The sequence below is a fragment of the Bombus terrestris genome, chromosome 8, assembly GCF_910591885.1.
Source record: "Bombus terrestris chromosome 8, iyBomTerr1.2, whole genome shotgun sequence".
Lineage (NCBI taxonomy): Eukaryota > Metazoa > Arthropoda > Insecta > Hymenoptera > Apidae > Bombus > Bombus terrestris.
The window spans coordinates 9,486,111-9,512,795 of record NC_063276.1 but is presented as its reverse complement, the minus strand read 5'-3'; the positions used below and the strand labels follow the sequence as shown (position 1 = coordinate 9,512,795).

Below are 26,685 nucleotides of genomic sequence, written 5' to 3'. Positions count from 1 at the left end.
TATTATTCGTGTCTTCTTATAGAATTGTATTGTTTCGTTATGAAATACACGAGGTGGAACGAGATAAGAGACTTAAATGTTTATATATTTGTGATTGAGGAAATGAATCGATTTGATCGTGAAAAAATATAAGTAGATTTTAATTTTATCGATATGTAATTGGTCCTTGAAAGTCCTTAAAAGTTCTTAAAATATTTAATATATATCTTTTTAGAATTAAATGCTTTCACATAACAATTAACTATCATTTTACTCTTCGATCCTATATTTTCTTAGCCCATATTATGGACCTAGCCCTATTATGGTTTTCTAAGGACCTCTTTTAAATTTATTTTCTTTCTATTTTTTTTTTCATTCTGTATTTATTTTCATTGTCTTTTATTACATCCTTTTAAAAATAAAGTTATATGTACATATTCTTGCTTTATTAAATTCGATATCTTCAACCTTTTTCTTTATTTTCTAAGAGCCTTTCTATTTATTTTTCTTTTCTTTTCATCTTCCCTTACACGGTCTTTGCTTTCTCAATATCAAATTCTACGCTTTAATCAGCATTATAATTTATACAATTTTCCCCCATTTTCTTCTTATTTCCTTTTATTTTTTCACATTTCTATTGCTCTACATTCTCTCAGATCATTTATTTTTTATTACTAAACAAGATTAGAAGAAGCTGAAAGGATCCATATTACGACAAATAATACATACCTGTAACAAATAAATATTAAACACTCCATAATAGTCGAGATTTTATCGAATCACCTTTGTGATATATTTTATTTTTTCATAAGTCATATCGATAACCACGCGTATTAATCGAACAAAATTCGATTCCAACGAAGCATTCGAGAGTTCGATTTGTACGAGACACACATGAACGCGGCACAGCTAGCGAAATGGAATAGTTATCTGTGATCAACCGTGCGTATGTTAACTGGCATTCTATCAAACTTTATCGCAGCTGGAGTAAACGCGGATTCGCGTAAATATACCAGTAAGTAGTGAATATCCGATGCGATAGTACACTCTGTTGAACCGTGTGCAGTGGCTAGTAACGTCGACAAGTTTGTCCGTGTCCTAAAATTATATTATCGCGCAAAGAACAAACGAAACTTGCCTCTAGCGAAATCGCCTTCGTTAGAATAGCAACCCTATGGTTATCTACGTGCTCAGAATTGATTTTATGAAACTTATCGGAGTTTACTGTATTTTGTGCTGTTTTCCCTTCTGCCTTTAAGATTATTTTAAGTTTCATCAAGTGGAAATGATTGGCTTTATGAAGAAAGAAATTTAAAAGGTTCTAGAGCTTTGAAGTAAGAAATTAGGTGTTTTAAAAAGAAACTGATGGTTATTAATTTTATGGATGAAGAAATACGTGAAATATTTTCTTCGTGGAACTTATCTTCATTTATGTGTAAAAATAGAATATGTAATTAGGAAGATGCAAATAAAAAAGTAAACATATTTCAAAGTTACAGGACGTATGAGGGATAAGACTGTGAAGAAAGTTTTATTTAAAAGATACGACTTTATGAGTATGCAAAGGTTCGACTATGTGGAAAATTAAAAATATAGGAGAAATTTAAGAATATTAATTTATTAATTATTATAGTAAAATTATTTCATTTTTATAAGAGATTTTACTTACTACATTTTCTAATCTACTACTAATTTCCCCAGAAAACAAATACTTGTAAAAGATTAAAAAGAAAAGAAGTTTCCAAATATTTAAAACTACTTTTCATGGCAACCTTTTACATCAAGTTAGGGTTTTTTTTAAAAAGAAAATATAATATAGTGGGCGTGAGGTTAAAGGATGGTTTAAATCATCACTGCGCTATCTTCGAATTTATTTAAAAATATATAGAGTTTCGAATTTTACAATTTTTGGAAACTGTTATAAAAACGCTGCTGAATTCAATTTTTTATTTTTATTCTTCGTTCAAATGTAGGTTTGACGCGTTCTAGTAATATTTTTTGCTACGTCATATTTTATTTAAAAAGAAAATCCCCGACATCTACGTCAAAGAGTGATCGATTTGACATGAAATGACCCGAATACCTAATAAGTCGGCAAGTAGACTTAAATCTGAAAAACAAACAGGTAAAAGATTCTTTAGAAATATATTAAATATCCAAACTAAAATATTTGTTAAAATATTCGAAAAACGAAACATATGTCTTTAGACATATATATAAAAATATGAGTTTGAATGAACGTCGACTTATACAAGCTGAACGTAGGAGAGAATTAGTTAGATTTCAAACATTTCAATCTTTTGGGACAAGATCAAAAGCTCGCTTTTTCACTGTCAGATAAATATAGCTATTATATTTTCTCTCGATGGATTCCGTGGATACAATTTCATAGAAAATGGAAAACAAAGATATATATGATTTTGTTGCTAGGAGAGCAGAACAGGGATTTCAATCTTTTTGTCGTTTTCTTTTTATCTTGTTCCCTATATGTGATCTTTACGTGCGTGATCGATAATACATTGAAATTTATTTACGATATAACAATCGAGGATGCATCGACAGAACATGCTCGAACTGGTGACCTGAATTTTTGCATAAATGGTTGCCTTTGTTGTTGCTCACCAAAGATTTCCTTGTGAAAACGCAAACTGATTACATTCGAATTTATTCCCGGCGAAAAATCCTCGCAATACAGGCGGAGGATTTATGTCCACCCTCTCGTAATGCCATTACAATAAATAACGACGATTTTCATATTATCTCAATGAATCAAATTCTGCGATCGTATTATACGAAGACGCTGGTTCCTTTTATGAATTGTAGAAACGTAAAAACTGTAGAGCAGAACAGGATTAGTTATATTTCTTTTTAGACGAGAAATTTTTAAATTTAATGTGTGTGAATATATTAAACTTACTTGTATTTAATGGACTATTAATTTACAAATTTTCAATGCTATTGAATTCTACCATATATTGATCAAATTTTATGCTTTTCAAAACTGTTAGTATTGTTAGTAAAATTTTATGCTATTCGTATGTATTTCCCTTCAGTCATCAACTGACGCTAATATTAAAAAATCAATATAAAAAATCTGATCTTCATACGTACGTCTCTTTCAGTGATATATGCACCGAGTTATAAACGGTTAGTTTCAAATACATTTTTTTCACAGTCTGTTTATGTTTTATCGTTCTTTTTTTATCACGTTGTCTGTTTCGAGCTCTTTTATGAACACGAACGTTCAAGCCAGGTGATAACAGCTGGCGCAGTAAATCAATTCTTTTTTTACCACTCAAAACTGCCACAATGACAATTTATGTCAACGAAAGACTCTTTCTACAGATTCAGACCTGCCTGCTAACGCTATTGAAAAATTTGAACATCAATGAACTGTTCTATCTTCAGGTCACTAAGAAATTAAATAAAATCGTAGATACTAAAGTGGTAAAGTAATAATTTCATACAGTAATAATATTATCACTATATTACTGTTAATTAAATAGAAAAATATAATACCTATACATCAAAGTAGAGGATAGCAAATAATAAAATTGGAAGACAAAAGGCAGTGAAGTAGTAAATAGAAAATACCGAAGTAGGGGACTCCATTTATCTAAATCGTTCGGGGAACAAGATGATTCGAACAATAGGAACTCATTAACTCTTTGCGCTATTTCTTTTTCGTTCTGAGGAGCTGATGTTCATATAACTGGATTTACACTGATCTAATTTAAATTCATAGACAGTGGACCAACGAATTTAAGGAAAAACGTCCACTGCCCTTCAAACGCGTTGCGATTGTTTGTACGAATGTCGTGAGTTCGGATGAGCGGTATACCACGGCGTTGTTTCGCGCAAGAGCTCAACGAGTTTGGTAAATCGGAAATTCTGATTCTGACGGCATTGATTTGGCTAAACACAGTTTGAATAAACAGAATCCCATCGTATATAAAATAACATGAAATAGTAGAATAATAAATAGAGAAACACATATTAAGTAACGAAAGACCAAATACTCAAACGGTAAGTAATAAAATGTTAAACAGTAAATCACAGTAAATACTAAAATCAGGAAATCAGCATGATCCATATTACAAAATTTTCAATAGACGAAAATTAATCCGCACATAAATTATATTCATAAACGAACGAAATATTTGCGCGATCAAATAATGGTCATGAGTGCGCAGGCTTGGAAAAGCATGGTGCGCGGCTGAAAGCCACGAAGGATTAATAAATCGACGAAGGAGTGGAGATTTCGAAATCTGGCCCTCGAACCGCCCTCTCATCTGAACTGTGCTGCTTTAACCCCCTCCACGCTCTCTGAACTTATGAAATTCAAACGCGCACACCCTCGTGCCGAGCATTATTTTCATACATCACGGTTTGCTAGTCGTTATAACGTCATGCACATAACATACTATGTAATATGTATTAACTTACGTTAAGGGTACGTACTATTACTCCACAGCGGAGGTCCTATTATCATTTATAGTGACACAGTCATGACACCCAGGAGGGCTCGATATAATGTTCAAGGTATATTAACAGGAGCAGAGTATGCGCGAATCGATATATAAAGTAGTATATTGGGACATCGATAACACATGCTGATATCTATAGAATATTCATATCTCATGCCGTTATTCAGATTCGCGGATTATAATTTCGACGTTCCAAAGGCTTATACCACGAGGATTGTTACTTTGTAAGATATCTACGATATCTGAAATTTAAGATATCCGCGTTTCAAAAATCATTTCTGGGTTTATATTTTGCTTTCAAGCATCATTGCTGTTGAGTTTGCACCTTTAATTGGAAGGTTAGATGGAATTGTTGGAAAGGAAGGTCTGTTGTTTTATATATATATATCGGTTCCAAGCGTTATGGCTGTTAAGTTTGGATCTCTGATTGGAAGGATGGGTGGGAAGGTTGAAAAAAGAAATTGTTGTTAATTTGTAAAATATATCCATGCATATATACGTTCCGAAAAACTTCGTTCTTGCGTTGATTTTGGTTTGAAGTTAGATTGGTCTCGAGTTTGAATGTTTAATGGAAAGATTAAATAGAATTGTTAGATGAAGGATTTCTCTGATAGAGAATATGCATTTCACTTGAACGCTATAGACAATTTTAGCATTTCCATTTTTACAGACTTAAATGGAGAATACATGATAAAAAAAAAAAGTGTATTATAGTTTAGTTAGCACTTATGTGTATATTATTATATGCTACCTTACGATAAGGGATAAGGGATTAAATTAATGAAAAATCAGACAATGGGGTAAGAGAATAAATACGAAAGCTACTTTCAGATAAAATAAAGTTAAATTGAGCTTGATAGCTGCTTCCTTTTGCGAAATCCGACATTCCACGGAGTTCTCGAGTGCTCGCGACTTTATGTCTCATTATTGAAATATCCTTCCAATATATCGCTTTATCGTTGATATCAATTTATGTCATTATATTCTCTTCCAATCTCGTACATATATCAGTATCGTCTTAAAATTTCAACTACAAATTTCTTTCGAATTATTAGAATTCAAGTAGATATAATAAAACTTAAGGATTAAGAGTTATTCTTATTTCACTATTAAGCTTGCACATTTTGTAAACGTAAAACTCAGTAAAATGCAGGTATTAAAATTTAAACTCGCTCACTAGCAGAATCAAAACTTCACTGATGAAGTTATAATAAAGAATGAAATTAACGTTAGTCTGTGATAGATTATGTTAACGTTAGATTACCTGATAGATTAGATTAACGTTAGATTATGCAATAACAAAAATTAATTATACAAAATAATATAATTATAATAAATTAATTATAAAATTAAGAACGTGTTTGAGTTACAAAGATACAAGATCAAAAAAAATATTTAACAAATTTCTTATAATGATAAATATTAATTTTATACGCCATCGAAACGTACAGTATATGTGCGACTTACAACTTCATTACAATAAAAAAAAAAGAGATATTTCTCCGTTGTCCTACTTCATAATCTCGTCAATATAATTTTTTCTAACTTTTTCTACGAAAAAAAAGAGGATCATTAGTTTCGTTAATATAATCTCTGTAACTTTTTCCACGAAAGTAAACGAATGATTACTATAAATTGATTTCAACGACGAGCAAACTTCTCAAACTCGTCTTAACAGAATTATTCGTCGTCGTGCAGCGTCATATTTGCCTTTACGACCACGCACTTCCGTTCGAGTTGTACGTCTTGTTACAACCTATCCCGCGTAGATCGGCCAATGAACGAGCAGCTCGCACGACCGAAATTGGATAAAATTAATGTTGCTAGTTTACCCTCACGATTACGGCTGACATTCTACTCTCTTGGATGGTTCGAGTCAACTATCGTTTGAAAACTAATCGTTTTTAATAAGCACTAATCAACGAGGCCAACGAAAGGTTCCTATAGATGGAGGTCTGTTGTGGAACAGTTATTTATTTGCTTCGTCGTTTAGAGAATATTACCCTCTGTGAAGAGAATATGAAATGACGTACAATATTAATTTAACGGAGAAATATATTTTCTTTTTATTGCGATGAAGTTAAGTATCTCTTTACGAAGTCAAAGTTTCTAAGTGTCGAGGTTAATATTTGTATTGTTGTGAAACATAAATATAATACATTCTTGTGTCTATGTGAATCATTTTATGAAATGCTGAAAGTCATTACGAGAAATCATAAAAATTAATGAAGATTTCTCAAAGTTGACTATCTTCCATTTACGTACGACGACTCTACCTCATTACGTGCATTAGTTATATTCTTTGTGATATAGAGTATTAGACTATTCTACTTCAGATTATTTAAACTTCTCCGGCCTTGAAGCAAATATAATGACTGTTACAAGATTTTTAAAAAGCTGGCTAATACTGAGATATTATTAGGAAATTGTATTATTATTTTCTTTAGGAAAAAACCCCTTTTAAGAATTCAACATTAAAATAAAATTCTTCTCAGTTTTTTTCATCTACATGTATTTATTGTAATTGTCGGCTGCTGTTGTTATCAGTTTTGACATTTGTGTCATTAGCTTTTTCGTAGTATTTATTATTTGAACCGAAGTGATTAACCCTATTTTATAAAATATTTAAAATTTTGGTACAAGAACACTTGATTGATACTTATACAATTTCAGGAATTTTCTCTGTTATTTATTTTATAGAATTAACAGAATTGGTAAATAAGCGGTTCATTAGGCAGTTTACCATAATCGCGATAAAATACATATACTTATTCGATAATTTTTCATTCCCGGTTTGTGATACACCGCCAAAGGAATTTGATGTGGTGTTCGACGACTTTCAGAAAGGGAATGTACCGTGAAAATTTCAAGGCGCAACGTATAATACGTCGTGGCGGATTTTCTGGCGACAAGCAGCCAAGAAAGACTCAATTTCCTCCTTCAAGCAGCTTCCCTTTGCTACTGTTACAACTAGTTTCAAATGCAATCAGAATAGAACGACAGCAAGTTGCTATTGCTCGTTAGGCGAGTTAGGAAATTGTGAATTCTTCGAGGTTACAATGGAACTTTCTCCGCTGTATAATAAGCTCCGCTGCTTACTATAAGCTTATGAATTTCTTTTTATATTTATTCTTTTATGTAGCTGTGATACTGTTATTATCATAATGTTTATTCGGATGTATTAAATTGGGAAACAATGCTTTATTCTGTAACTTTTCCGTATGTGTAGAATGAAATATCGTATTTCAAGAAGAGAGTATGTATTGTATTTCCCACAATGGCATCCACGATTTACGAGAATGTTTAACATAATTTTCATAAACGAACTTATATATGTATTAATGAAACAGCTGGGTGAATACTCGTATTTGGGAACAGAGGATAAAGTTTGTAATTGGGAATATTTAGTTGAGGAAGATGGAATATGGAACTGAATATTATTTCTGCGTGTTATGAGAAGTATTAGCTGTTACATTCTCACAAATTAGAACTTAAGTTAGTTATTACATAAGTCTATTTATTGCGATAGGATGTTGTAAATAATCATAAATTCCGAGGTAAATTTTAATGAATAAGATCTGCAGCACCATAACTTGTATTTGCTTTTCAATTTGTGGAGTTGACGAGATACGATTCAAATTACGTGATCTACAAAACCAATACTAAAATGCATTAAATTAATCTACCAAAAATCTCGTGCAAAACGTTCTAAAAAATAATATCTGAGCCGCAGAGCTAATGTATTGAGTCTACCTTTTAAAAAAATGACACATTTCCCGATATCAAATTCATTACTCTTCCCAATGATAACAATTTTCTACGACTCTGAGATGCAAAGTAGTTTGTCACCGGAGGAATTCCGCTTCGAAGCGCGTTCGCCTAACCGAAAAAACCTCAAAATAGTCAGATGATGCATTCGGTTACAGGCTCGTCTAAACACAGAGAACAGAATATTACCAAAGTGAAGGATCCGTCTCAACGGAAAACGATGAATGCCACGTTCACGTTCAATTAGCGACGTCACAAATGAGAACGTTGACGCTGGCTACGGAGGAGAGGGTGGGGCCTTCGCTTAAGAAACGCTCGCGAGCTCGTTAACTCGCGATTTAAGCCGCGCGTTCGCAGCCGGCTGCTCGCCGGAAAACGGAATACGAGGGCGCGTCGTTAAAGCACGCGTATATGACTCGGTTTTAAAACGACGTCGTATATAGACGTCGTAAACGGTGACGACCACAGCAACGACGACGAGGAAGCATCGTCTTCACGGCGACGAGCCACGACTTACGACGGCCAGCCACTTGACATCCCGACCCGCCCACATCTCGTACACTGCTCCCTACAGCCCTTCCCACAAGTGGTCCAGAAATTTACAGCAGTTCCCACTAATCTTCCCGCGTCCACGAGACACGAGTCCCTCTGTTTCGTTGTCATTGCTAATTAATGGCTCGACCAAGGGGATTCTTCCAGATATTTCTTCGAGGAAAGTGCCATATACATCCGGAAGTTTCAATTTTGGTAATTGAAAGAACATTTTTTTGTAGCGAGAGTATGCTTTGTTTGGGTTAGTTCGAAGTTGTTTGAGAACACACGAATTTGTTTAAAAGGATAGAAGAATTTGTGTCTTATGAGGGAACTGGATATAGAATCTTGTTCTTTTATTTCCGAATTATTTTATAATTTAAAAACACGATATGTAATATGACGTGCAATTCAAGAAACAATCTGAAATAAATAAAACAATAATAAGAATGAACGAATTTCTTCCAGATATCCCTTTAGAGAAAATACGATTTTCATTCGGAAGCTTCGATTTTGGTAATTGAAAGAGTTGTTTTTAATGAGGAGATAATATCGATTGAGTAAGGTGTATATGTTTGACTTGGTTTAGTTGAGACTTGATTGAGAATGTGTGAACGTATTTGAAAGGATAGAAGATTGATACGTTTTACAAGCGAACTGGATATAGAATAACAATTTTACTCAGAAATTATTTTACATTTCAAAACACGCAATCTGTGAGACAACGTAATTTAGAAAATAATTTTTAAATTGCACATAACCTGTCGTTTTTTTCACCGACGTAATCTAGTTTGATCCACAACAAAGTATCTGATTTTCCTGCTTAAAACCTACCGAAATTCATTCACGACCTCTTGAGAAAACACCGTTTTGTAGACATCCCACGGAAATCCTATGCGGCTAGTCCATAAATCGCTGTTTATGTATCGCTCGATTTAACCAGGAATTTATCCGGTCGCTAGTGGAATGATCGCGCAAAAGAAAGCAGCAAAATCTGAGAAATAAAGAGGAGAGAAAGAAGAAGTAGAAGAATTGTAGGAAAAAAGAGGAAGGAAAAGAAGAAGGAAAAATCTTGAATCAAGTAACAACATGACACAAGTCAATGGGTAAACGTGCGAAATAAACGGGGCCAAGCCGTTTCCAATAAAGCCTACCGGCTGCCTGTCGAATTTATTGCACGCTTAATTAATGGACAAATAACGCGATTAACGAGAGAACGGCCGGTACGCGATAGGCTGTCGTAGCCGGTTGGGAACACCGAGGATGCTAGTGCTGGAAAACTGTTGCTCGCAGAAAAATGGCCGAAGTATTTTTGTCGCGGCATCGCCGCGAAAAATGGGAGACGACTAATTGCTCGATAGATTTTATTTTAACACGATGTCCGAACATATTGCCATGGATTCTTGTAATTTTTTATCGATAAATAATGATTTTTCTCGTGTATTTGCTTCTCCTCTTCTTATTTCTTCGAGGAGCTGTTTTTCTCGTCGCGACGCAACCACGGAAAGTGGGAAACCACTAATTGCCTGGTACATTTCTTTACGCCATATTTAAACGCGTTGCTATCGACCTTTATAATTTTTTATGGATAAACAGTGATTTTGCTCGTGCACATTCTCGTTTCTCTTTATGTTTTGATAGGAGTTATTCCGTTGGAAATGAGAAAGAAAACATTGTAGCGGAAGCTTAAGATCGTGGATTCAAATTCTTTATTTTTTTTCTCGTTTTTAGAAGGAAATTTCTTTTATCAAAGACAAGAAGGTGGTAATAAAAGTTTGAAAATTAAAACTGGATTTGTTATATTATGTTTTTATGCTTTAAAGGCAATTGATTTCACGTATATATTTTATACGTAAAGGGATATCTTATAATTGTATTGCATGGGGGATGGGTGGAGCGTGATAAATGTGCAATTTTTATCTGCATGTTTTATCCAAAAGTACATCGTTAAAATATATGTAGAATAGGTAGATTATAAAAACTTTTTTAATGCGTAAGGAATCTTGGTATCTTTACTATATGCATGCGGAATTATTGTAGTTACTGTTCTTGATTATGAAATGTTGGTCGTTGGAATAGTAAAAGTTAAATTCGAAATTTATACCTTTAGTAATCCTTTGAGACAAAGTAATAATACTCGTATTTAAATTATACGAGTTTCCATAATTTGATACAAAGTAATTTTACTTTCTCCTCAATTCGGTTATATACATAATTCCAAACAACAAAGCGACACAAAAAGACAATACCAACGAGATTTTTCGCTCTCCTAAACGGAATGAGACATTTAATTAATTTAATTTGTTAAATTGTTAAACCCATTAACCACGCATCTAGCCAAAATAATTCCAATTCCCAATCCCATCACTATTATCACCGTTCCATTAAACATTTTTTAAAATAATGACAATAATAAGCACCTTTATTACACACATCGAAATACACGTTATATTTATCAATCTTAAAATTTTAGAATCTATTAAAAAAGAGTGACGCAAGAGCCGAGCCTTGATCCTAATAGAAATAAGTCTGTCAATCCCGTCTTCAGGGACTTCTACTCTCATGAATGCACACGCACACGTTATCAAGGTCCTTAATCAAGCAAGCAACGAACGGTGGTCGTTCAGTGACAGACACTCACTGGGAACACTGCTTTCAGCTGCTCCATCTATTGTCCTCTCGTCTCGTTCCGCCTCGTCGCGTGGCATGTTAATTAATCCGCTAATTATTAAACTAATTGCTGGCTTAATTGGCTCGCGAAAAGCTCGCCCCTATTCAGCTCGATCTTGATGCTAACGGAGGAGACGAAAGCAAGATCGAAGGTACAAGAGGGATGGAAAGGGTCAAGATAAAAACGAGCGAGAGGATAAAGAGAGGAAAAATAAGATAAAGAAAGGGGTGGTTGAATAGCGACGTAGTTGGTCGCTTGGTTCAACACCATCGATTCGGTATTCTCGACAGTGTCGCGAAAAGCCTGAGGATTCTTGCGTTTTATGGCTGTACAATTGCTTGTTGAGAACCAGAACACGAAGTCAGAAACGAAGTTAGCAACATACCTTCTTTCTGTTCATATTTCTACATCTGATAATTTGAATATTTTTTGTGATCGCGTTTGCAAACCAATGTGGAATTTATTTTTATGGAATATATAAATTTGTGTGTTATTATATCATTTCGTTTTGTGTAATATCATGCACAAAAAAGAGATTGTACATGTTAGTTTTAAAAATTGTATAGTCTTACGCTGTATGGACAAGCCGAATCTTCTTAAAATATTCTTCACGGAAAGTTTCACGAAATTCGTAGGAACTTCATCTCTGTCATGATACTAAATAACTATGCACAGACTGCCTTCTCAGATCTTCAAGACCTCGTTGTTCGTGTTTCTAATTGCCATTGTGTCTGCTCCCTCCGAGGGTGCTCGAAATCGATGACGATCTGTGTCTCAACTCAAGAAGGGAGAACTGTTTTTCGAACGACTTAACATCAACTTTGTTCAACTCCTATAATAAATTTGAATGAGTTTACTTTGAGATTTGAATGGTTTCTTAGAGTCAGACTATTTCCCATTGTTAATTTCATGCAGGATGTATTATAGGTACTTGATACGATTAAGAATTCTTGTCATTGTGTGAACTTCGACAATTTGATTGGGTTGTTTCTATCGGATAATAGAAATGACATGTATGATGGAGGGAGTAATCGAAATGAAAGAGCCAGTTTTGAATGAAGGCAAAGTTGAATAAAATCCACGCAATTATCGCGACGATCACGCTTTTTGAATCGTCCTGTAGGACTGATTTAGTGCGTGCTGCGTAGCAATTGCCATCAAGATATTGCCTCAATTGACGCGTCGGCCAACGACAAAGATAAAATACACTGGATCGATGGAAAAATCGACGGATCAACAGGTTAAATTAATAAAGACTCGCAATTTTACACGCTGCATTTTGTCATGAAAGCGTACGAATGCGTTTCAATGGCATTAACAGTTTACACGAACCAGTCTATATGGATCAAATAAACTACGTATCTCAAATATCATGTGTAAAAAAACGTTCTATCTTTTAGTTTTTAAAATTTTGTAATTGCATGGTACACACAATATATCTGTGTGGACAAAATTAATCTTTATTTTTAAAAAAATGTTGATCGCAACTTTCATGAGAATCTTAAATACCCATAAATTTCTGTAATTAAGCCAAAGATAATTTTCGAATAGAAATTTCATTTTATCTCCAGGATATAAACATTCGAAAAAGTAATATCTTAAAATAGTAACTGTGAGATTTTAAGCGTGCAGACAATAATTTTTCAAACAGCGATTTCAAGATTATAGACACCGAAAAAAGTAACCTTTTAAAACAGCAAGTTCGTCGGAAAAATTCAATCTCGTCGACAAACCTACGCATCCATTCACTCCGACCGTATTCCTTCGCTTCAGTTGAAATCCTTTTCTGAATCACAGAAAAATAATCGACGAACCGCCGTGAAACATCGTAGAAAAGCAACGTGGGACGAAAGCAAAATGAAAGAAACATAGAAACGGAAGGAAACAAAGCAGGATCGAAACATATCAAAATTTTAACTGCGCCCTAGATCCCGGAGCTCTTCACTGGGAAAACGAGAGAGAGAGAGAGAGAGAGAAAGAGGGAGAAAGAGAAAGAGAGAGAGAAAGAGAGAGAGAGAGAGAGAAAGAGAGAAAGAGAGAGAGACTTCGGCATTGTGCCTCGTATTCACCAGGAACTCACGATTCGGCTTGCATAATGCAATAACTTGTCTCAACGAGCGACGGGCCCACGAATGAAACAGAAACAAAAGAATCGGTCGCTGGTATTTTTCTGTTTGCGCTAGACAAAGACGAAAACAATGGTTGGCGGCGCAGAAGAAAGCGGGGGGTGGAGTAAGTCCCGACGAAGTAGGAGGGTACTCGAAAACCCTAAATGGAACCACCCCTGTTCGAAGCCTAACTGTAAGGGGTCTGGCCTTCATTCTACCACGGTTTAACTGTTGCTTACTGTGGCATAAAGCGTTCAAAAGACAACGAATTATTCAAAATGCCTCGTTAGATTGTTCCCTAAAGCCGTCACGTCTATGGATCCGGAGCCAGACTGTTTGTCGCTTATTGGGTAAGAGAAAAATTGTTGCAGTTTGAGGATCGAGGGTTGTTCCAGTTTGTTTGGATACGGGTTCGTTGAGCGATTGTCGGCAATTTTTTGACGACTCTTTCGTGTTTTCTCGTCTTCTTTTTACATCTTTATTTGGAAAGGACGAGTTCGACAAAGGATTTTCGGTGAAGTCAATCGATCGATTATTTCAGTCAGCCGATACTTTTGCAGTTACCTTTTTCAAACGAAGTACTTTATATTTATATTAATTTTATATCGTTTGCGTGTTTTATGCAAGTTGAATGGAGCATGTGTGTGTGTTATATTTTAATCCTTTTCCTGTTTCTGTTTTGGTATTTTACTTCTATTTAGAGGGGATCGTTATTTGTTGAGTAAGATGAAAATCTATTACAACGTGAAGAGAGAATTGCTAGGGATTCGTTGAATGATTGTCGATGTCTTTTTACGATTCTTGTAACTTTCCTTTTCATCTATTTTTTGTTTCCGTTTGGAGAGGATAAGTTCAGTAGTAGATCTTTTTGTGAAATAGTTTTGAAGTTTTGTAGTTATTTATTTTCAACTAAATGAAAGATTTATATCAGAATTAAGTGAGAGATTTATGTGTGATGTATTTATTGTATTTTACTTCAGTATATATTTAATATATATCTATTATATATTGTATTTTACTTTCATCTAGAGAAGGTTAGTTATTTATTGAATAAAAATAAAGACTGATGCAATTTGAGAATCGAGGGTTTGCTAGAAGTTTTTTTGGAATTGATTGGACGATTGTCGGAAATGCCTTTATGATACTTTTACGTTTTCTTTCCTTATACTTTCGTTATTTATGGATCTGAAAGTAAAAGGTACAAAAATATTCCATATTTTTTATTTCCATTTGTAACAAATAGAAACTGTGGAAATTTGTATTGAAAACAGATAAAAGTATTTCCATCAAGAAACTATCATTTTTTCATCAAATATAGAATAGAAATTCGATCTTCCAACGAGAAGAACTAGACATATAGGCACTTTATTGGCCACTACCAGGCAGAACTGTCGCTACAAATGGAACGCATCAATGAGTAACCGGTCGCTTGGGTCTTCGATCATAATGTTTCGTAGAAAGCAATCTAACTTGTCGGGCCATTCATTCTTGTACAGCTCCCCTAGTTTTCTGTTTATTTGCTCCTCGTCGATTCAGTAGCTCATGATAAATTAATCGTTATGGCGGAATAAAAGGAACCTGTCTGTCACTTTGAATCTACTTATTGTTTTGTGAAATGATTTTTCTTTCTTTTATTGTGTTCTGTTAATTTTACAAGATATAAGAAATGAAGTAAGAATAGGATGAATAAAATGCAACATGTTGCACTATGTTCTTGATGTTCTTTAATTACGTAGCATATACTTGAAAATGTTGTATACATAATTTTGTTTCGAAATAGATTTAGTTAATATTTAACTGAATGCTTAAATTTTACTTAAAATATTGCTTTTATGACCGATTTGGTTATTTAACGTACAATAAAAAAATAAAAAATGGAGTAAAAAAAATCAAATGGGTAGTAAAATCTTCAAAATTAAAAAAAGAGAACTTCGTGGCTTCTTTCGAAAATTTTAATTATCAACTAAAAAAAAAGAAAAGAATAAAGAAATATATAAAAAAAAGGATTTTATGAAACTTTATAGTCTATAAAAGAAATTTTTATCATCTGTCGTCGTTCTGAAGTATAAAGCAACTCGAAACAATCTTGCAACTCGGCTCAAAAATTTCTATCATCATTCGTGAAAGAATACCCCAATTTACATTGAAAGGGGTTTCTTCGTTTATTACGCTGGATGAAATTAATTCCATATCTTATTCGTATAATATCTCGTGGGTTCGATTTATTTTCAGACCGAAGCTCGGAATTCTTCGACGATAAATGTTTAATACGTCCGGCTTTATTTCGAGCGCTGTTCTCGTAATCAGTAAAAACCGACCAGAGAAGAAACTCGTTTCTGAATGTAAAGTACCTCCTTAAACTTTCATAACGCCGAATTAAAAAAGCACCTCGAATTTACAATTCCGTCGCATTCGCAATTTTCTTTAAAATACATTGTGGAAACAATCGGGCGGTGTGAGCCAAGAGCGAAATGTGCTATGTATCGCATTGTCTTCAAACATCGTCAACCAAACTGATAAAACACTCTTTTGTTCTAGTGCCTTTAAAAAAATATACTGTTTTATATTTTTGTTATTTGAATTGTTTTAGCTATTGATTTTTATTCCTCATGCTTCGAAACTGTTTTTATATGAATATCAATTATTTTTACTGTCCTTTGTTTCTTTTTTTTTCTTGAACGAAGATAAACGATTATATTAACTTGCTAAATATGGTAGGAAATTGAATGCTTCGCGGACAATGTCTCGTTATCAAATTTTAAACGAAGAATACAGTAAAAACTCCAAAAAATTCAAAGTATAATACGTTGCGCTCAGCTTTATTTTCTCTAAAATCAACGTTGAAAGCTTGCGGTGTAGGTGGTGCACTTGACTAGAAACGCTTCGTAAACCTTTCCCGTGGACGTGAAAAGTTGACAAAGTCAGAAGTTAGCCCATTCCGGGGAAATGCATCTTCATGTTTAACTTTTGTCCTGATCCCTTGCAATAATCCATGTGTCAGTCTAACTTATCTTCAAAAACTTTCGCAAACATAAGATTCACCGCAGGTAGAATTTTTTCTTTTCAATTACTTTAACTGTTGAATCATTTTGTAAATGCTTTTAGATCGGCACATTGTTCTATGATCATGCGCTAACAATAAATTTTTATGAGTTCATCGTTCTAAATAGAGGACAGATGTACAGCATTGTGCGGTAATCTTTGGTTATGTGTGACAGTGATCTCAATATAGTAACAAATCATATTTCCACGAATTCGTTTGCATGGTAATTCACGAAAATATTTAAACACTCATTGAATACTTTTATGAATATACTATGAACATATTACACAAAATATTTGAAAATGTCGTTAATACTGGGCGTAAATATGTTTAATGGGATACAAAATTCCGCAACTGAATGAATAAGCAGTTTTAATAATATAGAATTTAGTCATATGTAATTAACTATCGACATTTTTAATAGTTTGTCATGTTCTTTTCCCGTGTATAAATTGCTCGTATTTTTATAAATTAAGACATCCTTCATACAAGTATTGCCACAAATTAAACTCACCGCATTTCTCAGATACATTGCGATATATCGTACAAATAGATTCGAAGAATTGAGAATATCGACCAGAAGTTGAAATTTCTGCAAATAAATTTGCTTCTCAAGCAATAGTTATTCGATACTTGAGAAATTTCTGCTTTTACGATTCGCCCATAAAACTATAAGCCTATTCGCGTCGGATCGTAAACAGAGAGTAAAGATTTCTAACAATGCACAGTTTCTCGCACGATAAGAGATTCAACAGACTGCAGAAATACTGGAGAGATTGCTGTGTGGAACAATCACGACTTTACGATCGTTTTACTGCCTTTGGACGACTTCTTTATGCCGTTAATTGACGGATTGTTGGAAGTATTGCCAAACAGAAAGCGCGAATGAATTTCAACCATGGTTAGACCGCTGAGCAAATTTGTGCGACGAAAAATTTGGGAATGCAATATCTGTATAAGAAAGGTGAACGTGCGGTGAATGAATTTTTTCAAATAATTCTGCATATTTTTCTTTTGACAGTGTTTAATTTGAACGTATGGATAAAGTTTAGATTGCAAATGTAAATCAGATGTAGATAAAATGTAAATTTTAAAATGTAATGTAATTGCTGTTGGTGGGAATGCAAAATATTTTAATAATACATTAGAAATATTCCGTACAGATGAGTAATACAAAATAAATAACTCGACAAACTTCTTTGTAAAATATTCTATATTTACTTCATTTAATATATTGTGGAAATATAACAGACAAATAGTATAAAATGATTCATTTTCAGAATTCTGTAAAGTGTAACGTTATGTATTATGTAATATATGCCTGGTGAATGTAACTACAGTAACGAAGAACCTTTCTCTATATTTGTAATTCCTTTTTCGAGAAATATTCAAAATATTTATTTTCATTCATCGTCAATCCCCGATTGCTACATAGAACAATCGCGGCTTTGTCACCAATTTCTGCAATCTTTTTGAGAATACCAATATTATTTAAACTTTCGAAGAAATGAATCTACAACCGTGTAATCACTTTTTATTCTAAGATTCATCCAAAAACTACGTCTTCAAATGTGAATGGGCTCGTAAAATAAAACGACACTTTCAACTGAGAACTTCCACAGAATCATTTCAGAATTCCAAGTAAAATACGATTACTTTCAAAGTAAAAAAGCAGAAGAACAATAGTCTGGCCATTCGCCTGCTTAATACCGGGAACCAGTTCTTTCACGCCTTTGACGCAATCGTTTCGTCGCGATTGCCTCCTCTATACCATGAGTCGAGGTAATTCCGCTTGTTCTCGCGGTTTTATCGCATCCGTTGGCGGTTCGGTTCACGTGCCAAACGCATGACAAATTCGTACGATCTGGAAATCGTTTACGATCTCGCACATTTTGACGGTTTTAGCCACACGTCGCGACTGCAGAATTACTTTTCACGTTCCATACTCCCCCCCCCCTTTTTTTTCATTTTCCTTCCTTTTTTTTATACCCGCTCTCTGTGTGGACGTGAACGACAGATTAGGTTATTGTTTTAAGTGGCACGTAGCTGGCTCGCGATTTGACGCGGAACGAGTGCCACAGCCTCCAGGAATATCGTTTTTGGCACTGGTCGCCGAATTCTTCTCTAGGTGGTCCCTAGAGGACGGCGATAAAATGGCTCACGTGAAATTGACGAGGGTTATCCCATAGTTTGGAGTTCAGAAATTTGAGTTGCAGAGGAATTTCGGCAATTAAAAATCCTGGTAGTCCAGTTTCGTAACCATGAAAACGAAATCATTAGAATGATCAACATTTATTTATTCCCCACACACACCCCTGCACGCATTCCTCCAACAACAAGCTAGCTTTTAAAACTTAACAAAATACCAAATTACGCGAATAACTGTTATCAATAAAAATACTTACCAGCCGAATATAATAGGGATGATCCGAAAAATAAATGACTTCTTTTAAACTTTAAATCTCGAGTAATATCAAAATCCGAATGGGCTAGGTAAATATAGAAATTACCGCGATTTTGTCGTACAGTAACTCCCGATATCGGTAAAATCAAGTCAAAGGAATGTTATGCAATTAAACAAGCGTCCATTTTCTCCAACTAGGAAACGTGCAAACGATATTCTAAAAATATCAACGCGTTAAAATCGCACAGTCGGCTGCAAAAGGGAATAACGTGGCGCCATTTCCAAGCAACACGCATTTTGGAGCCTGTTGGATTGCTTTTTGGAGGACGATAATTACACGAACCTCGTCGATCGGATATTTTTAATTAGCCAGACTATTCGCTACGATTGCTCGGCGAAGCAGGGGGATAAACAAATTAATGCAATCACGTTAAACACTCGATCGAAGGACGGGAGAAAATTATTCCCTTGTAGAGATTCAGAGTTTCACGACTTTTGTGCTTCTTTTTTTTTTAACACCCACTCATTACGCCGATAATTGCTATTTTTTTCGGCTCAGCCAACCGATAAACGAAGTTCGACTAGGGGCGAGCTGCTTTCAATGTAAACTTTTTGTCGTTTATTTACACGACTAGCCAGCTGAACAAATTCTGCCGCATTTACATCTTTCACACAGCCGTTCGTTAATGAACTAGCTTTTTTTCAACGCTTTAAATATTCTCTGTAGCTTCATTCGGTGATCTCTTAATCAGAATAACGCCGATTATTCCAACAAAAGGATATTAAATGTGTAAAATGAAAATCTTTTATACAAAATTTGTTTTTCGAGAAATCCATTGCGTGAATCTTTTGCCTACCTAATGCATTTACTCCATTTACCAAAAATTTGGAATTGTTTTTCCAATTGTAGCTGGGATTGTGCTATACTGATTCATCTGCCAATTTGATATTAAAAAGTAAGAATGTGAAGTTAATTGAGAATTAATTCTACGCGTTTCAAAGACGATTTTCTCCGAAATGAAGCTTGAAATGAGATAATTTTATTCCATACTTTTGATTTATTCTTGCATAAACGATCATCTTCTGCCTGTATAATACTTTTAACCTCATTATATGTAATGAAGGTACTTTAAAGTATACCACTTTCGTTAAAATCCTGTTATAAACTAAATGTGTTTAGAATCCTGATAGTACTTAGGAGTACATGCTACTGCTATGAAGGAACTTCTACGAAGTTCTCATTTCTTGGAAGGAAGTTCTGTTCTCTTGATATCCGTGCACTCAGTGCTAGCATGTCTAGCATATGCGTAGGTGAAGTATATATTTTGAAATATCTGATTTGAACAGGACAGTAAAATATATGAATCGCACATTTCAAGATGCAAAGTGTTGAAATTTAACAGAGAATTGAATGAAGTCTAGTAATTAAGTGAATTTCAATTACTAAATTTTGGTTAAAATAGGAGATTGGTAGAATCACGAAAATATTGCTGAACGAAAGTAATTAAAATTATATACATTAGAGTGCTACATAAACTACTAAATTTTCTTATGGATTAATTCTGGTAACATTAAATGTGTATTAATTCTTTGAGTTACACATTGACAACACAAAATAAATACACATAATAAATAAAATAGTGCAAACTAATTTTAACTGAAAAAATAATAATCTCTTTGACGTGCAGATAACAGCGTAGTATTTTTTCTTTACACATAATATTTTCACTGAGAAAGGGATCGTTGCAGCAAAATTTTACTCCCAACATTCCGAAATCATCGAACTTATAAGCATTGATTTATCTCTCCTATTTACATTCTTCACCTTAAAGGAAACCGGTAGAAGATACCGATAAAAGTTCACTGCGCTTCCTTCACCTTCTATGAAATACTCTTCGTCTCAAACATAGTTCCACAAGGAAAACCAAACATCAATGGAAACCAATTTCTCTTTTACTCTGGAGCTTTGAAATTTACTGCCTTTCTTTCACCAACTTTCGACCTTTCTATCCCCATAAAACACCTCTCCATATTAAAGAGAACCAAAGAGAAGACATTCGATCACTTTTCTCCACTTTCAAAATTTATATCGGCATATCCATTAAAACTTCATTGACGCTTGATGTCGTAAAACGAGTTATAAAGTAAGATAAAAAAATAGGCGAATTTGCATAAGTTAATTATCATCACTTGGAGTGAATTCGAGCAGCAAAAGAAAATTCTGTAACACGTAACTGCAATAGCTACAAAAACTATACACACTTATTCATCAACGAAGCATTATTTTAGCAAATCTTACATATCATTTTCACAGTATCGATTTATTAGAAAAGTACTATTATTTGCCTAATTTTTTACGGCCATACGAAGGTACTATTAATTATTTAATGTTTTATAAACATATGAACGTACTACCAAATGACATGGAGTTTAATATATTAGGTCATCCCATAAGTTCGTTCCGTTTTTCGAGCGGTTATATATGTTAAGATTGTTTACATATCTTTCAGTTTCATGAAAAAATGTAACCCCTCTCGTTGTACAACTTCTTCCCATTTTTCAAGTGCATTGGTCCCTTATCGCCGTATGTTTATAAATCGACACATGAAATGTATACACAAAAGTCGGCATGAACTTATGGGATGACCTAATTAATGAGTATATGTATACTACAATAAATACAATGGCGCATACCTTTCGTAACCACTGTGCATACGCTCTGCATATCTTCAAAATCGGATAATTTTTCGAATTTCCGAATTGAGGACCTTCCCTCCTTTCCACGCACGTCCTAAGGGAATTACACCGTGAAACCTTAAAATTCTCAATTACGAAATCTAACAACTTCAAAAATTCTCAACGTGTACGAAACTTTTATTTTTCCAGGAGCCTCCATACAGCTTCTAAGGTTAGATGTGCCGAAGATGGCGGACCCAAGATGGGAGAAGGTGATACTAAAATGCGAATACGATCTGGGCGGTGAGGATTTGTATTCCGTGAAATGGTACAAGGACGGGGCTGAGTTCTTCAGGTTCATGCCAGGCTCGAGACCTCCTGGCCGTAATTTCTCCGTTGATGGAATATACGTTGACGTGAACAAGAGCGACAGCAAACAGGTGACGCTGTTGGGACAGGCGAACAATCGAAGAGGTTCGTAGAGAAACGCGATTTGTCCCGTTTGCTCGATTTAACGATCGTTGTTCGTGCGTACTCGACGAGGCTTTTGCTTGTGCGATCGTAGTCTGAGGGGAAATTCACGAGCATCTGAGGATCGATGGATTTCGAGGAAAGGGGTGTATCAGGTAAATCATGCGCGACGATTGACTGTCGAGGGTTTGTCGAGCGAGAGGTCGTGAAGCTGTAGCATCGAAAGCAGCGCAATTTACCAAGAAATTATGCGGTTTAATGTGCACCGAGTGTTGATAAATTGTTAACTGTTTCGAGCTGAATTGAATGTCGACGAGGTTGCGCATTTCAGGTTCTGTATTGGTTTGTGCATTTCAATGCCAGTAAGAGTAGGATGCTCTATCGCGATTTGTTTCTACGGATTCTTAATCTTCCTGAGAGGTTTGAAGCATCCTGCGTTTGGATATTATCCGGATCCTTTTGTAGAATTAAAGCAATATTGTTAGTGAAATTTAAAAAATTGTTTGGTATAATAATAATTGAGATTGGTGATAAAACAAGCGAAATTTTAAAAATAGATCTTGGTAGTTTTGGTAAGATATTTAATTTTATGAAAATCTTTTACAAGGAAAACTTAAAAAAAGTGTAAAATATAGAATCGTAAGTTTTTCTTTTCAACGTTAATGAGTTTCATTATCAGTCCTAATATATCTTTTCTTTCGATTTTTCAACTCATTAAACTCGCATACATCTTTCCCATCATCTTTCATCCATTTATCATACAGGCTAAATTATTGAATTTATATTTCTAGCTTTACATTTAATTACCTTTAGCCGTTCAGACACCTAGAACTCACGTTTTCCATCATTTCTTTACGTCCATTTAAGTTTTTCATCCAAAATACAGTAAGAAACGCGAATAATAAGAAATTATCTGCACTATTATATTCCTTAATCTTGCAATTAACTATCTTCATTCCCTCAAACAGTGAAAATTCACCTCCTTCTTTTTATCCTCATAACAAACTGCAATACTTTTCCTTAATGTCTAAGCAAACGTGAAACAGGAGAAACAAATCTTCTTGAAACTCGATTTTTTCGCAATTTTAGATTAAAATCGAAACAGTAATTCTACGAGATCTTACGAAACTTCAGACGATGAAAGTTAACGGGCTGCCTGAAATTTCACTTAAATAACCAACGAACTTTCCTCGTCGCGAATGAAACTGGCTCCTATTAAATTTCTATTCCCGCCCATTTTTCACTGGTCCACGAGGATCCGCGTTCTTCCACCATCCTTACGCCTGCTATTAGGTTTCTAATTTTCAAGGTGCTTGCATTCGAGCTTTCAAAGTAGTCCGCGTAACTTTCTTAATTCATTATAATCGAAAAGGCTGATCTTGTGATGAATTTCCACGGCGCGATGCCTTATTCTTTTCTATTTACCTTCGTTCGTCGACGATGCTTTTCTAGAACAACGTTCCTCGACGTTTTCCAAATCTTTTTACTTAAATTTAAGAAAAAAGTGTATTTAATCGAGTGAAGAATGTTGTATTAACCCTTTGTTCTCTGACTCACTAAAGTAATAAAAGCTACTCTAGAAAACATGTTTTTTAGGACTTGAACTTGTATACGTCTCACCTATTGTCCTTTTTATTGTCCTCTTATCGCTCTTTCATTAAAATAAAAAGATTATTTTAAAATATTTGAAAATTGATTCTGTTCGTATAATAATATTTCGTTCGCTTTGTAATTTATCAAGCTATAGAATGTAAAAATCTATGGATTCATCCTCTCTCGAATATTTAATTCAGCACAAATTAAATACCCAAAGGCTTAAAAATAGATTTTGCAGAATATTGTAATTTAACTATATCCAAATACAATTGTCGAAAATTTGTCTAATGAAATTTCGTTCAAAACAAAATTACAATTCAAAATAACCATATTGATTTCCCAGAAAACATTTTGCAACTCCCTCGAGAGTCACGTTCCACAGATTGGAAATCTAAATAAAATCTGAAGTATGCTTTTCAAATCAGTCTCGCAAAAAGAAGCACGAGTTCGTGTTTAACCTCGTCGATGGGGTAACGGCAACGATCGAACATTTCCTTAAAAGGAATTAGAGCGTGTTGTAAGTCGTGAAAGAGGAAACTGACAGCATGGTAATTTTGTCTGCGCTAAGGCTTTTTTGAGATTGGTACTGTCGAGAAATGGTTGGGAGTAATTTGTTTCATCTAGATATTGTTCGTATGGATTCAACGCGAAGAAAAGTTTTGGATAGGGGTGATCAATAGAGAGGCTGTATAAAAGAAATTTCTGAAGTTATAAATTATGCGGAAATATATTTTTTTAAGCGATGGCATAGAGTATTTGAAAACAACTTCTTTCTGATTTCATATCAAAGAAAGAAAGTGTAATACCGTATCATAACAATCATTTGATATTTCGAGATAAACGAAGGTATAGAAAGTGAGAAAATAATTCTGTTTCCTTTTCCATTTCAAAACGCTGGCTCGTCATTTCAATATTATTCCGTAATTGTTTAATATTCTTAAATTAATCCTGTTGCATTTCCCATTTTTGTGGAAATACCACACGAATACATAAAATGTCATATTGTGTTAATAATAAGTAGGTCGAAACAATAGCAAGACATATTGTAATATTTGGAAAGAAATTAATTTTCATGGTAATGAAGTATTGTTAATTCGATACAGTAAAAGGCAACAGATTAATTCGATTTATTCGTTTAAATATCCTCTTTACCTGTTATTCAGGGAATTAGAGTCTTAACAGAGATAGGGGAATGCAAATTTTTTTCAATTTAAAAGCCCATTAATTAAACACGCGTTAATCGGTAGGACATCAGTGAATCCATTCGATCCGAGCAGAGAGTACAATTTATTCGAATTTTTTACCTGTGCATATGATTATTATACGTTGTATTAAACGTTTTAGTCATCGTTCGTGCATTGTTGTTATATAAATGCAGTTGGATTCGTTATCAGTCACGAATGGATTATAAACTTTGTTTTTCTCTTGCTATCCGTTGTGCGTATTATTTTACTCTTGTTTTATTGATTCCATATTGACAGGAATTTTCTGTCATAAAATCTACACCCGAAAAATGTTCATGTCATTTAAAATAGATTAAAAGTCATTCTATCCAATACTTTAGTAACAGAAACTCCCTATATTATCTCTTCGGTTCTCAATTATTCCTCTTCTTTTATATCCAACGAATATTTAATTCGTAAAGGTATATAATATTTGTATTTGATATTTTTAAAAAAAATGGCTCGAAAAATATTTTTCCAATATTCGAAAAAATATTTTTGTGTTACTGGGGTAGGTTATACTTTTTTGAGTTTTCGAGGTTGCTTTTACTTTTCGAGGAATAGGATTTATTCATAAGAAAAAGGTTCAGCAAAATTGACCAAAATGAAGGTACGAAGACGCTCCAGCCACCAATGTATTAATCGAATAAAATAAAATAAAGAACAGCGATGTAACAAAGTAATTTACACGACAGGTAAGGTGAACCTCATGGGATCGTACGGTTGCGAGGTGTCCTCGGAGGGGCCAAGTTTTCTTACAATCTACGGCGAGGCAAACATGAGCGTTGCTATCCCGCCAAAGGAACGACCCAGTCTGCGCGGTCTTCGACCGTCTTACGAAGTGGGTGAGACACTCCAAGCGGAATGCAGTTCCGCGGCCAGCTACCCTCCAGCCCAACTCGTCTTTATCCTCAACGGGAAAGAGGTAAGAGAAAGAAAGAGTTTTATGAGAATGTACGGGTATTAGAGCCTGGAGAGACATTTCGTTGCCATCCGTGAACTTCAGAATTCCTGATTGTAGTCGGCCTGGAAAAACGACTCGCTCGAGGCGGACTTCTCTTTCTTCAACTCCCTTCCGCGATTCTGATTTTTCCCTCATGTGTCTTTTCGCTTGTGGGTTCATTTATCTAGTTCAACGCTTTAATAGTGGATTCTGTTGAGATTTTTGCCATATTATGAATTGGATAATTATCGATTTAATTGTAATGCAATTTAATATCATCCATATAATTCAATTAATTTTTATTTGTTTTTCCTCGTTCGTTTAATTTAAAGTTTTGGAAGTTTTGATTACATTCTATTTCATTTAATATCATTTTGTTAAGCATTCGACCTTTCAACGTGGATCATAATTTAGACCTTCGATTCTTCATCCAAACGAAACTCGTCGATTTGTATCCTTGAGAACAAGCTGTCGTCATCCTTCTTACAAATTTTGGCTCGATTTAACCCGCTGAGAACCGCTGAATTTTCCTGACACTGTTATGAACGAGCACTTGCCCTGTTTCTAGCGATTTAACACACTGCATGTCGTGTATAAACATTTATTATCTGTAAAACAGCGCGAGGTACGTGCGGTCCGTTTGATCGCGCGATATCCAATGTGAAATACGGTGCAGTCTATCCTAATGTATCGCCTAGACCAGATACACGAAGAAAGGTGCTCTCAGGCGATTCTCTGATCTCAATGTTTATCGTTTCCTTGATAAACGATCGTCTGTGACGATA

At 34.4% G+C, this 26,685-nt stretch overlaps 1 protein-coding gene across 1 annotated transcript in view; it reads left to right on the top strand.

Annotated features, from left to right (window-relative positions):
* LOC100645635 overlaps nucleotides 1-26,685 on the top strand; it is a 94,954-nt gene that overhangs the window by 64,129 nt on the left and 4,140 nt on the right. The window contains exons 2-3 of the mRNA XM_012311341.3: nucleotides 21,878-22,141; nucleotides 25,653-25,882. Of these exons, the coding sequence (XP_012166731.2) occupies nucleotides 21,878-22,141; nucleotides 25,653-25,882 (494 nt within the window). The remainder of the gene's footprint in view (nucleotides 1-21,877; nucleotides 22,142-25,652; nucleotides 25,883-26,685) is intronic.